Here is a 13,592-nt window from a genome sequence, read left to right on the forward strand (position 1 = left end):
AACTTTTTCACTCCGCTGGCCCGTCGCTTCGGGATTCCCCTCACATCCCGGCTTTCACTGCACCGCTGACGTGACTTTCTTGCCGATGGAAAAAGAAAATAGGTAACCCTGTGTGTGTATTATCACAGATTATCTTGAACGTATTACCACATTCACAAACTCTCTCATCCCCCTGAACTGACAAAAATTTGGTCTCATCACCGCACTTAAATAATTATACTTAGTTAATCTGAGACACTAAAACATTAAACAATTGAAGTAAATGTTTGTTCCCTTGTTGGGGGGGTTAGCTCAAATGAGGCAAAGAGGAATTGTACTTTTTTATTTTTTTTTCAGGTTCGCTCTGTAGATAGAAAGTTAATTCTGTCAAACACAAGGCCACTGGTTACTCAAGCGTATCAGTCTGATTTAGTTATCCACCAGGCTGCATGATGCCTCGTGGCTTGTTATTATGAAGGTGGTAAGGATTTCATAGATTTCTAACGGTGTGTCTCGCCACTGATACAGACACCTAAAATGAGAAAGGTGGTGTGTATAGCGGTAACATAATTGCAATTTTTTCCTAACGTGTAAGGTCAAATGTACTTGTAATGCGTAACATGCCTAACACAGCCGAGCCGCCCAAACACAATATATAGCCAGTACTAAATATTCATCTCCACGCATCACGGTAGATGCCTGGTGCTCCTAAATAATGTCCTTCGGCTGGACCTGCACATGTACTACAAGGCTGGACCTGCACATGTACTACAAGTGAGAGAATTCAATAACAAAAATATAAATAAGGTTGTCCACAAACACTTGCAAGACTAGCGATGACAGCTCACTCCCTAACACTGGAAATTATTTGATTCGTCTGAATACATGAACATAACCTTAGCGATGACAACTGTCTCACTGCCTAACACTGGAAATTATTTGATTCGTCTGAATACATGAGCATAACGTCTACATGACAGCTAGGACCGATGCAAGCATGGAGGTATACCTCCATGGATGCAAGCCTCCCACAGTCTCCACGGACTAACCGGATGTCTCACCTGAGAGGATGTTGACATGATCTCAACCACAGACTCCTGCCGGGACCGGGCAGGTGTCCGTGTTACCTGACGGCATCAAAAGGCCTTGGTGTCATACGCTGGCTGACACATTCACTCACACCTGCATCCGGCCACTGTTACCGCAACGACTAACCCATTGTTCACGTGGTCCGAAAAACGAGACCATGCTCGAAAAAATCTTCGAGACAAACGAGCCAGTTCTTGAATCCGTCTCAAAATGTACCTATACCAAAATTTTACGGTGACTGAAAGCATTACAAGGTAACCACTGTAAACCATTTGGGCATGCCATGTAGGGGACTGAAGTGAGATCGGCTAGTGTAGTTAATTACGTAATATCTAGTATAAAACCACCGAGGCAGCCGCCCAAACCCTCAAATCAGCCAGCCAGAGGGAGGCAAACATGGACTGCCAGGAACCACTCGCCGCACGCCTTCCTCTTCGACTTAAACTGTACAAAGTGACCCATTAACCATGTGTACTCCACCTGCACTGCACGTTTAGCTCACCAATCACACCTGGCAGCCAGATTTACCATAGTGGACAAGTCTCGCGTCCATCAATAAATAACACACCACGGCACTCTTCCTTTCTCCTCCCTCGCTCCCTAGCACGTCAACCCATCAAGTCATAGAAAACGGTGATCTGTAATGACGTCAAGCAGCGGGTAATGTGGAACAACACCGGAGCTCCGACTAAGTGCACTATTAAGCGTTCTCAAAGTAAAATGATGCTTGCGGCAAGCTTCACGCGTTGCAAGCAGTTCAGGATATAGGAAATTACGTCAGCACCTTCATAAAACTATTTTGCCACAATATGAAAATAATGACTGCCTAACCTCCTACCTGACATACAACGTTCTGGATACTAAAATAACAATCCTACATTCTGGTCCCTCGCAGTCTTGACCATATCAAATGACGGAAGTATCAAAACTGACCTTACTTCTTACACTCACCTTCATTGTCCACTTTCTCCTCACACATGCACGTGTTCTTTTTTGTCACTGATAAAAACACTCAAGCACCATATAAAAACCACAGCGTAAAATATTACGTAAAATCATTTCTTTAAATAAAAAGAATCGGAATGCCATCATAGATATTCCAACACCTCGCACTCTACCTTGATTTGAGTAAAGATAAAATACACGAATTAAAAAAACATATGGTTTTTCTTGACCACTTTATGTTCACTATGGCAAGGTGCATGAATCGGCACATCATCACCTTTATCACAACACTGTGCACCACCTTCCTCGCACCGCCCGCGACGACCACACCACTCCGGGGAGGGTGGACACAAGCCCCCGTCCACCCAGACCTATTACTTAAAAAATGAAAGTTTAAAAGTTGTCTGTGGTCATGAAACGCCGCGGATGGTGAGCTGCAGCAACACAGCTACCAGCATCACTGACTAGTGCAGGTGGCTGTGGCCGTGGCTGTGGTTGTGGCTGTGGCCGTGGCTGTGACCGTGGCTGTGACTATGGCCGTGGTGATCGTCGTGAAGACTTTCGGTGATGGGTGCCATTGTGGTGGTCGAAGAGGGTTGAACAGGACCGTGGCTGTGGCCGTGGCCGCCGCCACCGTGGCCATGGCTGTGCCCACCGAAAGCTTCTAGAGAGGCCATGGCACCGAAGCCCAGCAGCACGAAGAGGAACTTGAGAAGCCGCCCGCCAGGACGTCCACGCTCCCGCTCCAACACCTGGCAGTGACGAGGCCATAGGTTCATCAGTCACAGGGAAGAAAACACCTGACACGAGACTACTAAACACACACACAAAGAAAACACCAATGAACGACTAGCATGAACTAAAATGTGGCTGGTACCTTACCTCAAAGAACGTAACGTAAAGGATGGTGCCTCCTGCCAGGCCCTGCAGGATGGTCACGGTCAGGAGGTGGCTGCTCGTGTCAACCGCCAAGTTCTCAGTCACAAGAATCCCGAACGCAACCCCCAAGGGAGACACCAAGGCGAAGACCACCATGTAAATGACCATAAGACCTGCTGACGTGCCGCTGGCCAGGAGCTCCAAACCCATGCAGAAGGCGATGACGAACTTGTGGGCTGAGATGGCACCCAGGAGATACCACACGTCCACCTCTCGCACCTGTAGCCCTACTGCCAGGCCCTGTATGGACGGAAGAGGCGGCAATGTGATGAATGAGGAAAGAGAGGAAATGTAGTAGTAGGAAGGAGAGGAAATGTAGTAGTAAGAAGGAGAGGAAATGTAGTAGTAGGAAGGAGAGGAAATGTAGTAGTAGTAGTAGTAGTAGTGGTAGTAGTAGTAGTAGTAGTAGTAGTAGTAGTAGTAGTAGTAGTAGTAGTAGTAGTAGTAGTAGTAGTAGTAGTAGTTAGTAGTAGTAGTAGTAGTAGTTAGTAGTAGTAGTAGTAGTACAGGCAGACACACTCACCTCAAATACGGAGTGGAAAGAGAGCGCAAGAATGACGAGCAGAGAGCGTAGGTTGGATGCGATACTCTTGTTGCCCAGGCGATTGATGGGCATATGGGAATGGCCGTGGCCGTGGCCGTGGTCGTGGCTGTGCCCGACACCGTTCTGCACGGCATGCTTTTCCGGTCGCTGTTCCACATCGGGCGTTACCTTTCCGTTGGTCAAGGGCGGGACAGACGCATTCTACGAAAAGAATTACATCTGTCGATTACCTTTTACAGGAAGCCACTTTCCCTCAAATATCAAGGTTCCTAAGCATGCCAACGTGCATGTCATTGTGAACTTCAGATATGTGTCAATTTCTCCATCGTTTTCCTCACCTGAGAGGAGGAGAGAATGGTTTCCTTGAGCGATGGATTCCAGGCGGTAGCGTCCAGATCTCCCGCGAACACTGGATTGTCCACCCCCCCGGACCACTTTGACTTGGGCCCCATCACCTTCGCCGCCTCGCCGCTCACAGAGTACACTGAACACCGGCTGGATTCCTACCAAGTAAGGAGGAACGAAGTGTTTATACAATACAAGTAGAAGGAAGAAAGATTAAAATACGCTAAAGGAGTACAGAAGACGTTAAGGAAACGATAATTATAGGAAAAGGAAAATATCAAACAGTAGCTAACAGCAGAAGTAAAGAAATCAACGACCGAAACAAGATCGTAATACTGAAAAAAAGTTATAAAGGGGTACATAAAAGATTAAACAAACGAGATACAGAGGTACAGAAAAAGCAATGGAAACGAGTACTGAAATTAGTACAGAGAGAGTAATGGAAAAGAGTACTGAAATTAGTTCCAAAGTTGTGATTCATGAAAGAACACCTGGAGAAGGAAAATACCAAAGTGATGTATTGATATGAGTAATTAATAAGCCAGAATGATTTATTGAGTGAAAAGGGAAGCATGTGGCAACTACGATGTGTACACATGTGGGAAACTTTCCTTCCGAGACAAAAGATTGTTACACGCATGTTTTCACTGTAATGTGAATGTAACAGACAATCGTGGAGGAGAAAGCGTCATAGTGCAGAGAACAATACCATGCCAACAACACGATGACAAGACAAAAAAAAAAAAAAAAAAAAAAAAAAACGCACTGCACTTCTTACTAACAAACCAACGCAAACTTACAATTACTACCCTTGTGAAAAAAAAAATAAGAAAGACAAAAACTAACGAAACAAAAGATTTTCATCCAAACAGAAAATAAAAACTAAGAATATAGCAAAAAAGAATGATAGAAAAAAAAAACTTTAGTAGCACAAATAAAAAGCAAATCACAAAACAAACGACCAAAACAATATCATAACCCTTAGAGAGAGAGAGAGAGAGAGAGAGAGAGAGAGAGAGAGAGAGAGAGAGAGAGAGAGAGAGAGAGAGAGAGAGAGAGAGAGAGAGAGAGAGAGAGAGAGAGAGAGAGAGAGAAGAAAAAAACCGTAAACCTGCTATAAAAACTCAGGCAAATCCCCACAAAAAAACAAGTCATAAAACCGACCACTTTTCCCTCTCCTTCGGCATCATTAAGACCCCCAAGGCGACGCACACCTGCTGGGAACACTCACCTGGTTCCCATCCTGTCCCTCCCTGCCAGCTATCTCGGTGTGGCTGGGACTCACGCTGTTAATGTTATTGTTATTGTGATGATGGTGGTGCGGGGCCGAGGAGCTCTCTTCTTCTATAGCGGCGGCGAGTTTCGTTAGTTTTTTCCTCTGCTGAATGTCCCGCCTGAAGAACACCTGCCGAGTATGAAGTAAATAGGGAATGAGTCAACCATAGCCAATAAGTAAAGAATGTAAATAAATAGTGAATAAGTGAAATAGTGAATAAGAAAATGTGTCGAGAGTAAGCAGAAAAGGAGTAAAATAATGGTAAATAATAAAACTGTCGAAAATGAAGTAAGCGGAAGGAGGAAATTAACAGTCAATAAGAAAATAAAAATTACTGTGGGTGGACGGATGGGAAACGATTAGAAAATATACCGAACATACGCAAACAGGGAGAAAATCAATAGTCTTCCAAACACATGTTAACGAGGAGAAAATAAATAATCAGTAAATAAAAATCTTACTCATCATTAAATGAATAAAAATCTTCAAAGGTAAGCAAAGAAACGAGAAAATTAATAGATGATAAAAAAGTAAAAAAAAATAAAGATTAAATATGAAATCAAAATACTGTCAATAGCAAACAGAAAAGGAGCAAATTGTCAATAAACGGAAATTCAGCGAAGGCAAGCAGAAAAGGAACAAGGAAACAGTCGACAAACAGGACATCTGTCAAAAAAATATGGAAGGAGGGAATTGTTAAGTTCATAAGTAAGAAAATAAAAGTGTGAAGGAAATTCCCAATGAACAAATCCGGAAACAGAAGACCTTGTTATTAAGAGGCAAAAAAGAATAACTTGTTTATAACAGGAAAAACAAAATTATATTCATATCTCAAAAGAAAATTGAATTGGTAAATTAATGAGTAGGTAATTCTGTAAATATTATTTAAAAATTATTATTATTATTATTATTATTATTATTATTATTATTATTATTAGTGTGAGTGTGAGTGCGCCGAGAGTAAGGAATGAACAAACTGGAAAGTCACGAAGACAATCTGACAGGAGCAGGCAAGAGTGAGTGAAGTCATAAGTAAGAATTTGTGAAGACGCATCTTAAATCAGCAAGTAGGAAATTTTGTCCTAAGTAGCTGAAATATTATTCAAGAAAATTAACTAAATTAGTAAAATTAACAAAGTAGACAAAATAGAAAATAACTTGGGTTTTACACTAATAACCTTGGCCTACAAATTTCCACACAGTGACTATTAATATCATTTCTGGGCAAAACTTTCTTTTTTCAAATCATGCCCTACACAATAAAGGGAGTGGTAATAAGATTAATGAACTGGACGAATCTAAACTTTTCCTAATCTAACCTAGCCCTCAGATGGAAATGCTTATGTTATTTCGATCAGTTTACACGTCAAAACTCATTACATATAAATCCAAGCAACAGAAAAAAAAGATAAAATTTCAATGTTTTTTTTTTCTTCTTCTCTTTCTTATCATCCGCAAAGGTAAGTAGATTTCAAGATGGAAACGCTTATGTTATTTCAATCAGTTTACACATCAAAACTCGTTACATATAAATCCAAGCAGCTTGAGAATAATAATAATAAAAAAAAAGACAAAATTTCAAAGATGAATTTTATTTATTTATTTATTTATTTTCTTCTTTTTCACCATCCGTCAAGGTACGTAGATTTCAACGAATAATTTGCATAGCTAACAGCCATTTATTTTCAACAGTGACACAGCATGTGTTGCGAGACGTGTGTTTGCTCTCTCTCTCTCTCTCTCTCTCTCTCTCTCTCTCTCTCTCTCTCTCTCTCTCTCTCTCTCTCTCTCTCTCTCTCTCTCTCTCTGTGTGTGTGTGTGTTTTGACTTTCTCCTAGCACTCAATTTTTTTCCTCCGCTTTTACCAAACAATTTCCTAAAAGAAAAAGATTTCTCAACTTCATACACTAAAATGTGAACATATCCCTTACTTGTAATTTTCTGGTTTCCTTGGAAGAACGTGTGTGTGTGTGTGTGTGTGTGTGTGTGTGTGTGTGTGTGTGTGTGTGTGTGTGTGTGTGTGTGTGTGTGTGTGTGTGACGTCAAAGCTTATTTTACGTAATTTTATTTTACGTAATTGCTTTCTGTTCGTTACACCTCACGCTTTACCTGCGGAAGTCACGGTCAATCCTATGTACAAGCTTTCTTCTCTTTGTTATAGTGAAAGTGTGTGTGTGTGTGTGTGTGTGTGTGTGTGTGTGTGTGTGTGTGTGTGTGTGTGTGTGTGTGTGTGTGTGTGTGTGTACAATGTTGTGTGATGTGATGTGTGTGTGTGATGTGTGTGATGTGTGTGTGTGTGTGTGTGTGTGTGATGTGTGTGTGTGTGTGTGTGTGTGTGTGTCTTAGCCACTCTCCACATCGTCACTACAACGCAATCTCGCAGCAACAATGAAAAACTATGTCACTGGCCGGAACTGATGCGAGGATGGCGGCGGCGGGACGGCATAGGAGAGAGAGAGAGAGAGAGAGAGAGAGAGAGAGAGAGAGAGAGAGAGAGAGAGAGAGAGAGAGAGAGAGAGACAGAGAGACAGAGAGACAGACAGAGACAGACAGAGACAGAGAGAGAGAGACAGAGAGAGAGAGAGAGACAGAGAGACAGAGACAGAGAGAGAGACAGAGAGACAACCTAACTTTTCATATAATATACAGTACAGTTGATCATAAGGCGCCTCGTATGGACCAACAAATCTCCATTATAATCGCTGGTTCTTTTGTTCCTTTAAGAGACAGGAATGAAGAGGACAACGAGCTAAACACAACAGCAGAAAGAGAGAAAAAAAAATTCAAGACCACAGTACGTACGAAAAAAAAAAAAAAAAGAATGAATAAATAAATAAATACATCGAAATCAAGTAGGTAAACAAAAGCGAATCGCATCCAAGCAACACATTCCGATCACATACGCAATGTACGCCACAAGTTCATAGCGCAACAGACTTCTAAACACCTCCCTGAACACTCACACCTCCAAGGTCTGCAAAATCTCGCAGGGCACGTCAGAGCGGGGACTACTATACAAACTAGTTATACACTCTGCTTCGTCACAGCAAAGTCAACGGAGTCCCGCCTCGTGTTGCCATCTTCCACATTTCTTCAAAGCATTTCGTCAAAGCAACGTCGAAGTCCCGCCTCGTGTTGCCATCTTCCACATTTCTTCCCAGGATTGACATTCGACTCAGCACTGTACTCAAATCGTGTCAAGACTCGCTTCCTTTCTAGAAAACCTCCCGAACCTGACCTGGGAATGTAACTGGATCGTCTTTGCTTTATTGTTGTCCATCACACTATAAATTCTCTCTCTCTCTCTCTCTCTCTCTCTCTCTCTCTCTCTCTCTCTCTCTCTCTCTCTCTCTCTCTCTCTCTCTCTCTCTCTCTCTCTCTCTCCATTACAGTTATTTCTAGGGCCCTTCCGTTCTCTTCTTCCATTTATGTATGTATGACCAAGTATGCATGACTGATGCAATCCTCTCTCTCTCTCTCTCTCTCTCTCTCTCTCTCTCTCTCTCTCTCTCTCTCTCTCTCTCTCTCTCTCTCTCTCTCTCTCTCAAATAGCTTACTCTCTTCCAAATAGCTTAAAGGAGGTAAACAGCAAAATATACTCGAGATGTTGAAATAGGCACACAAGAGGAGGAGGAGATGGACTGGAGAATGAGGAGAAATACAAAGGTAATACAAAGGAGAGCCAAACAGCAGACCTTTCGGCCGCTGTTTGGTAACTACTACTAACTAACTGCTGGGAAGAGAGACAGTACAGCACAGCAGAAGGCTGGAGGAAGCGAAGGACTGGAAGAGGAGGAGGAGGAGGAGGAGGAGGAGGAGGACGAGGACGAGAGGAGGAGGAACAGTAGGAAGAATAAACAGCAGCAAACATAAGGAAAAAGTGACTAAAGGAAAGAAGCAAATGACGGAGAGAGAGAGAGAGAGAAAGGAACGAAAAACAAGGACTAGAGGAGAAGGAAGAGGAGGACTGGAACAGGAAAATCCAAAGTGGTGACAAGGCGTTTAGGGATGAGGGAGGTATGAGAGAGACCGGAGATGAATGCTGACTGACGGGCCCAGAGAGAGAGAGAGAGAGAGAGAGAGAGAGAGAGAGAGAGGAGAGAGAGAGAGAGAGAGAGAGAGAGAGAGAGAGAGAGAGAGAGAGAAAGGGGGGGTATAAAGTAGTGGCAGCAACGTCATTCATCTCCCTCCCACGTTCTCTCCTCGCCAGCCTTGACATTCAGCTTCTTTTGAACGAAGAGAAGAGAAGGCGACAAGAGACTATTTAAGTATGAAAGTTACGGCAATGCGGAAGGAGTTTGAAATGGGTGTGAAATGCAATAGGACCACACCTCCGAATATCTCTCTCTCCCTCTCTCTCTCTCTCTCTCTCTCTCTCTCTCTCTCTCTCTCTCTCTCTCTCTCTCTCTCTCTCTCTCTCTCTCTCTCTACCCAGTAGTTATTTCAAGGGTCCTTCCGTTCTCTTCTTCCATTTTATGTATGTATGATCAAGTATGCATGACTGATACAATCTCCCCCTTCGCCTCTCTCTCTCTCTCTCTCTCTCTCTCTCTCTCTCTCTCTCTCTCTCTCTCTCTCTCTCTCTCTCTCTCTCTCTCTCTCTCTAGGTAAAGGTGAGTCATATAGCAGTCCCTATTAAGAGCACGTGCCTTAGGATGGGCGTGTCTGATGTGTGTGTGTGTGTGTGTGTGTGTGTGTGTGTGTGTGTGTGTGTGTGTGTGTGTGTGTGTGTGTGTGTGTGCGTGTGTGTGTGTGTGTGTGTGTGTTTCTTGGTATTGAGCTATATTTACCTTTAGAGAATCACCTAAAGCAAGCTGGCACTATATTTTTTAGTACTAAATAATCATATCTTTCCTTCTTTAAAATTTACAAGAATACTGTTTGTAGTACATATCCTTTGTTTTGGCGCTACATTCCTTGTGTGTGTGTGTGTGTGTGTGTGTGTGTGTGTGTGTGTGTGTGTGTGTGTGTGTGTGTGTGTGTGTGTGTGTAGAAAAGCGTGAATATGAGGAAAACAACCCTGAAAAAGTCCCTTCGTCAGCACTCCACACCAGCGTTCAGTTATATACACACTTGGGAGCCTGACAAGGAAAGTAATATTGTCGTGCAACGTCGCAAGACCTTAACGTCCATGTCCTGCAGAACTCAACCATCGCAGAGCTGATAAGGCATTCAATAACAATATTCTTATTCAGCGCACTGTTAAGCCTACCGCTCCTCACGGACGACGCAACGCGATACAGCCACCGCTTTCCCAACCTTATTGTTAATCTATCCTCAACTCTTCCACGGACACCCTGAGAAGCTTGTGTGCTTTATACGATAAGATAGGACTGTCTGCGAGTCATCCTAACACGCAGTATCGACGTTAACCTAAACGTTAATGTACCTTGCCGTAACCAGGAAGCATAATAAAGTTAAGCACGCGATCTGTGGATGGTGATAGATGACATTTACTCCACATAACATCGACATTTACTCTATACAACCTCGACATTTTCTCTACGCAGAACATACATTAGCCTAAGTGTTAATGTAGCTTGATGTAACCAGGACGCGTAATGGTGTTCAGCACGCGATCTGTGATGATGGTCGAGAACATTACACACAATTAAGTCATTAGTGGTGAAACAAACACCAGGAGAACTTGCTAAGATGGTACTTCGGAAATGACGCATGGCTCCGATACGAACACTGATTCGATCCTCAATGCCTGGATACATTGTTGATGTTAATGCCCCGAGGTTTCTCATGACAAGGAAGTGGAATGTCTTGATACAATACCTAGAGAACTTCGAAACTTGGGAGTTGTTACATGACAGTGTTAAGGAGCATGGTAGTTGTTACATGACGGTGTTAAGTAAATTACAAGCCCGAGTTATGAAAAATAACTGTGCACGTAACGAGTTCTCTTTACCCGAGGATTAACCTTTTTCTGTGCTGCCAAAACATATTTCTTTTATTTTATCCATTTCTTGTAACAGGTTAGAGTTTTCCCAACAGTACACACACTACGATACGATGCTGAATATTTAAAACAGGTTTTTTTTTTTTTTTTTTTTTTTTAGGGTTCACGTTCTTCCGTCTCGTCATCCAAATAATATAGAAAGGAAATAACCTACATTAGTTTCGTGTAGCAATTTCATGACATTGATATAACCATCACCATCTGACACTTAAGTTTCCAGAAAGATATCGAACAAGAGGGGGAGGGGGTCAGCCATACGTCAATGTTATGCAATGAGCCAAACTCCACTAACATTTGAACTTAGCGAGCGGCAGTTGTAAGACGTTAGTATAAATATCATTCTAAATGTCTGCGATTCTAAATGTCTGGAAAGAGAAAGAATTAGGACTACACAATTTCTCCTCCGTCTTCCTATCAACTTGATTCCAAAACAGATGATTTATTATACTTTTCAAAGCCGCCGCTTCTTCCTACTTTTCCTTTTTTTCCTCCTCTTCCTACTCATTCCTCCTTTTCCTTATTCTTTCCCTTCTCTTCCTCCAGTACTTTTCCTTCTCTTTTACCTTTTCTTAATCCTTTACCTTTTCCTCATTTCCCCCTTCCTCCTCCTTTTCCTCTCATTGTGATTCCCACACAAAGTAACCTAGGTATGTGGATCTACACTTAACCCAACCTAAACTAACATAACCTAGCTTAGACCAGCCTAGCGTGTTCAAGAGAAGCACCTACTCTTCCAGACTACGGAGATTTGCGTCCCCGTCAGCCAAAAGTCTCACCTTGTGCATGAACTCCTCGATGAAGTAGATGAGGAAGAATCCGGCGCAAATCACCACCTCAGTCAGCGGGTACGTGATTTCCGGGAGGGCGATAGCAAACCCTTCCCTGGTCTCCGGCAGCATGTGGGTGAACACGGTGGCCAGCAGCACGCCGCCGCCAAAGCACAGGAGGCACGACACAACCCTGTCACGCCTCTTGCTTCCCTTCGCCAGCACCTTCCTCAGGCGGAGCGGCAGCAGCCCAAAGAAGAGGGAAAATACCCCCAGCAAAGTAAGGGCAATTATTTTGATAGTGAGCAGCTCCATGGTGGGCGTGGGGCGAAGGGCGTGCGTTCAGTAAGGAAGAAAAAACGTCCGTTCCTACTTCCGCTGTGTCCTCAAGGTGTCACACGTTGATGAACGCGCACTGTACCTGTGGCAATGGTAAATTAGCACACACACACATCCACGTGTTGCATCCAGAGCACAAAATGTAAATAAACTCAAAACGCACGTGCGTACTACAACAAAGGTTACCGACGTTTCGTAAACAATGGTTCCCAGACAGCCGTTTTTCCTGCCTCGGAACTGGACCCACCGCGAGCTTCACACCCGACGGCCAGCGTGGGGCAGCTTTCAACCTCCACAGCTTTGCAATGTCAGGCACGGCAAGCCTCAGTTTTCTCTATGTAGTGAGGAATGCGACAACACGCGTAGGCCTCGCTAATGTTCATTACTACTGCACAAGGAATCGATCGTTGCTACTTTGTTAACGTGGTAGTTCCAGAGTACACACATTTTCCCTTCTTAAGTTGGTAGTCTCACCTCTACCGTTCTAACCAGGCCCACCGCGAGGGGGGAAAGGGGGGGGGGAGTCAACCGGTGCATTGCACTGGGGCCCAAGGGATCTTTTGGGGGACCCAAAGGTAGAGATGAGGGCCCACCATCTCTACCTTTTACCTTACTGACTGCAGAGGTGGGAGCCCAAAACTATTCCTGCACCGGTACATTTCAGTTCTTTTCAGTTCTCTCGGCGGCCCTGGTTCTAACTTTCGCCAGCATATCGCATCTCCTCCGGCAGTCACTGCAATCACACATAAACACGTCCCTGTATTCAGATGTTCTCCGTTTTTGTCTATCAACATAAAATTTGTCTAAAAAATAACCAATTATGAAATACCTGCCCTTATAATATTCAAGCTTACCATTCGTTACTTTCCTCCCTTCGTAAAGCTACCGGTGTTGCGTAAGTTAAATTCACTGAGCTTATTTTATCACGATGTATTGGCAGGCACGATCAACACACGAGTGACGCTGCACACTACGCGCACATGCCACCTCCACGACCGCGGCTACACGACTGACGGACAGACGCTGGTGGTGATTTCAGCTCGAAGGCCGTCACTGTAGCGAGGTCGGAAAGATGGGGTCACACAGTCTGCAGTTGCCACTTCTCGCCACAATCCACACTGCTCAGTAGACAATAAATAATAGTAGTTTGTGTCTGCTGATCATTGCACAGTACTGACATGATATTCACTGTCAGTAATGGGTAAAAAAATAGTAGTTAGTTTGCGAACCATGCAGAAAATCTAGACATCATTATCCTTTTATTACCGAGGCATTTCATCACCATAATTATTATTGTTTGCTTGTAAATTTATGATCCAAATTAAATCTAAATAATTTCCTAAGCAAAAGTTTCATATTACAATTGTTTTTGTGTTCGGTCGCTGCTCCCAAAACACAGCC

At 43.4% G+C, this 13,592-nt stretch overlaps 1 protein-coding gene across 3 annotated transcripts; it reads right to left on the reverse strand.

Moving 5' to 3' along the window:
- Positions 1 to 308: 308 nt before the first annotated feature.
- LOC135105558 (zinc transporter ZIP1-like) lies at positions 309 to 13,216 on the reverse strand. 3 transcript variants are annotated; one of them, XM_064013766.1, is made up of 8 exons: positions 13,046 to 13,216; positions 12,801 to 12,924; positions 11,862 to 12,273; positions 5,073 to 5,246; positions 3,835 to 3,999; positions 3,476 to 3,697; positions 2,896 to 3,192; positions 309 to 2,765 (listed from the first exon to the last, which is right to left on the reverse strand). In XM_064013766.1, the coding sequence occupies exons 3-8, from the start codon at positions 12,165 to 12,167 to the stop codon at positions 2,478 to 2,480; spliced, it is 1,452 nt and encodes a 483-aa protein (XP_063869836.1). In that variant the 5' UTR covers positions 12,168 to 12,273; positions 12,801 to 12,924; positions 13,046 to 13,216; the 3' UTR covers positions 309 to 2,477. The 3 variants fall into 3 exon arrangements, with proteins under 3 accessions (XP_063869836.1, XP_063869835.1, XP_063869837.1); XM_064013765.1 differs by lacking the exon at positions 12,801 to 12,924 and having other exon boundaries at positions 13,046 to 13,215; XM_064013767.1 differs by lacking the exons at positions 12,801 to 12,924; positions 13,046 to 13,216 and adding an exon at positions 12,382 to 12,778.
- Between the last annotated feature and the right edge of the window lie 376 nt (positions 13,217 to 13,592).

This window comes from Scylla paramamosain, chromosome 12 (genome assembly GCF_035594125.1).
Source record: "Scylla paramamosain isolate STU-SP2022 chromosome 12, ASM3559412v1, whole genome shotgun sequence".
Classification (NCBI taxonomy): domain Eukaryota; kingdom Metazoa; phylum Arthropoda; class Malacostraca; order Decapoda; family Portunidae; genus Scylla; species Scylla paramamosain.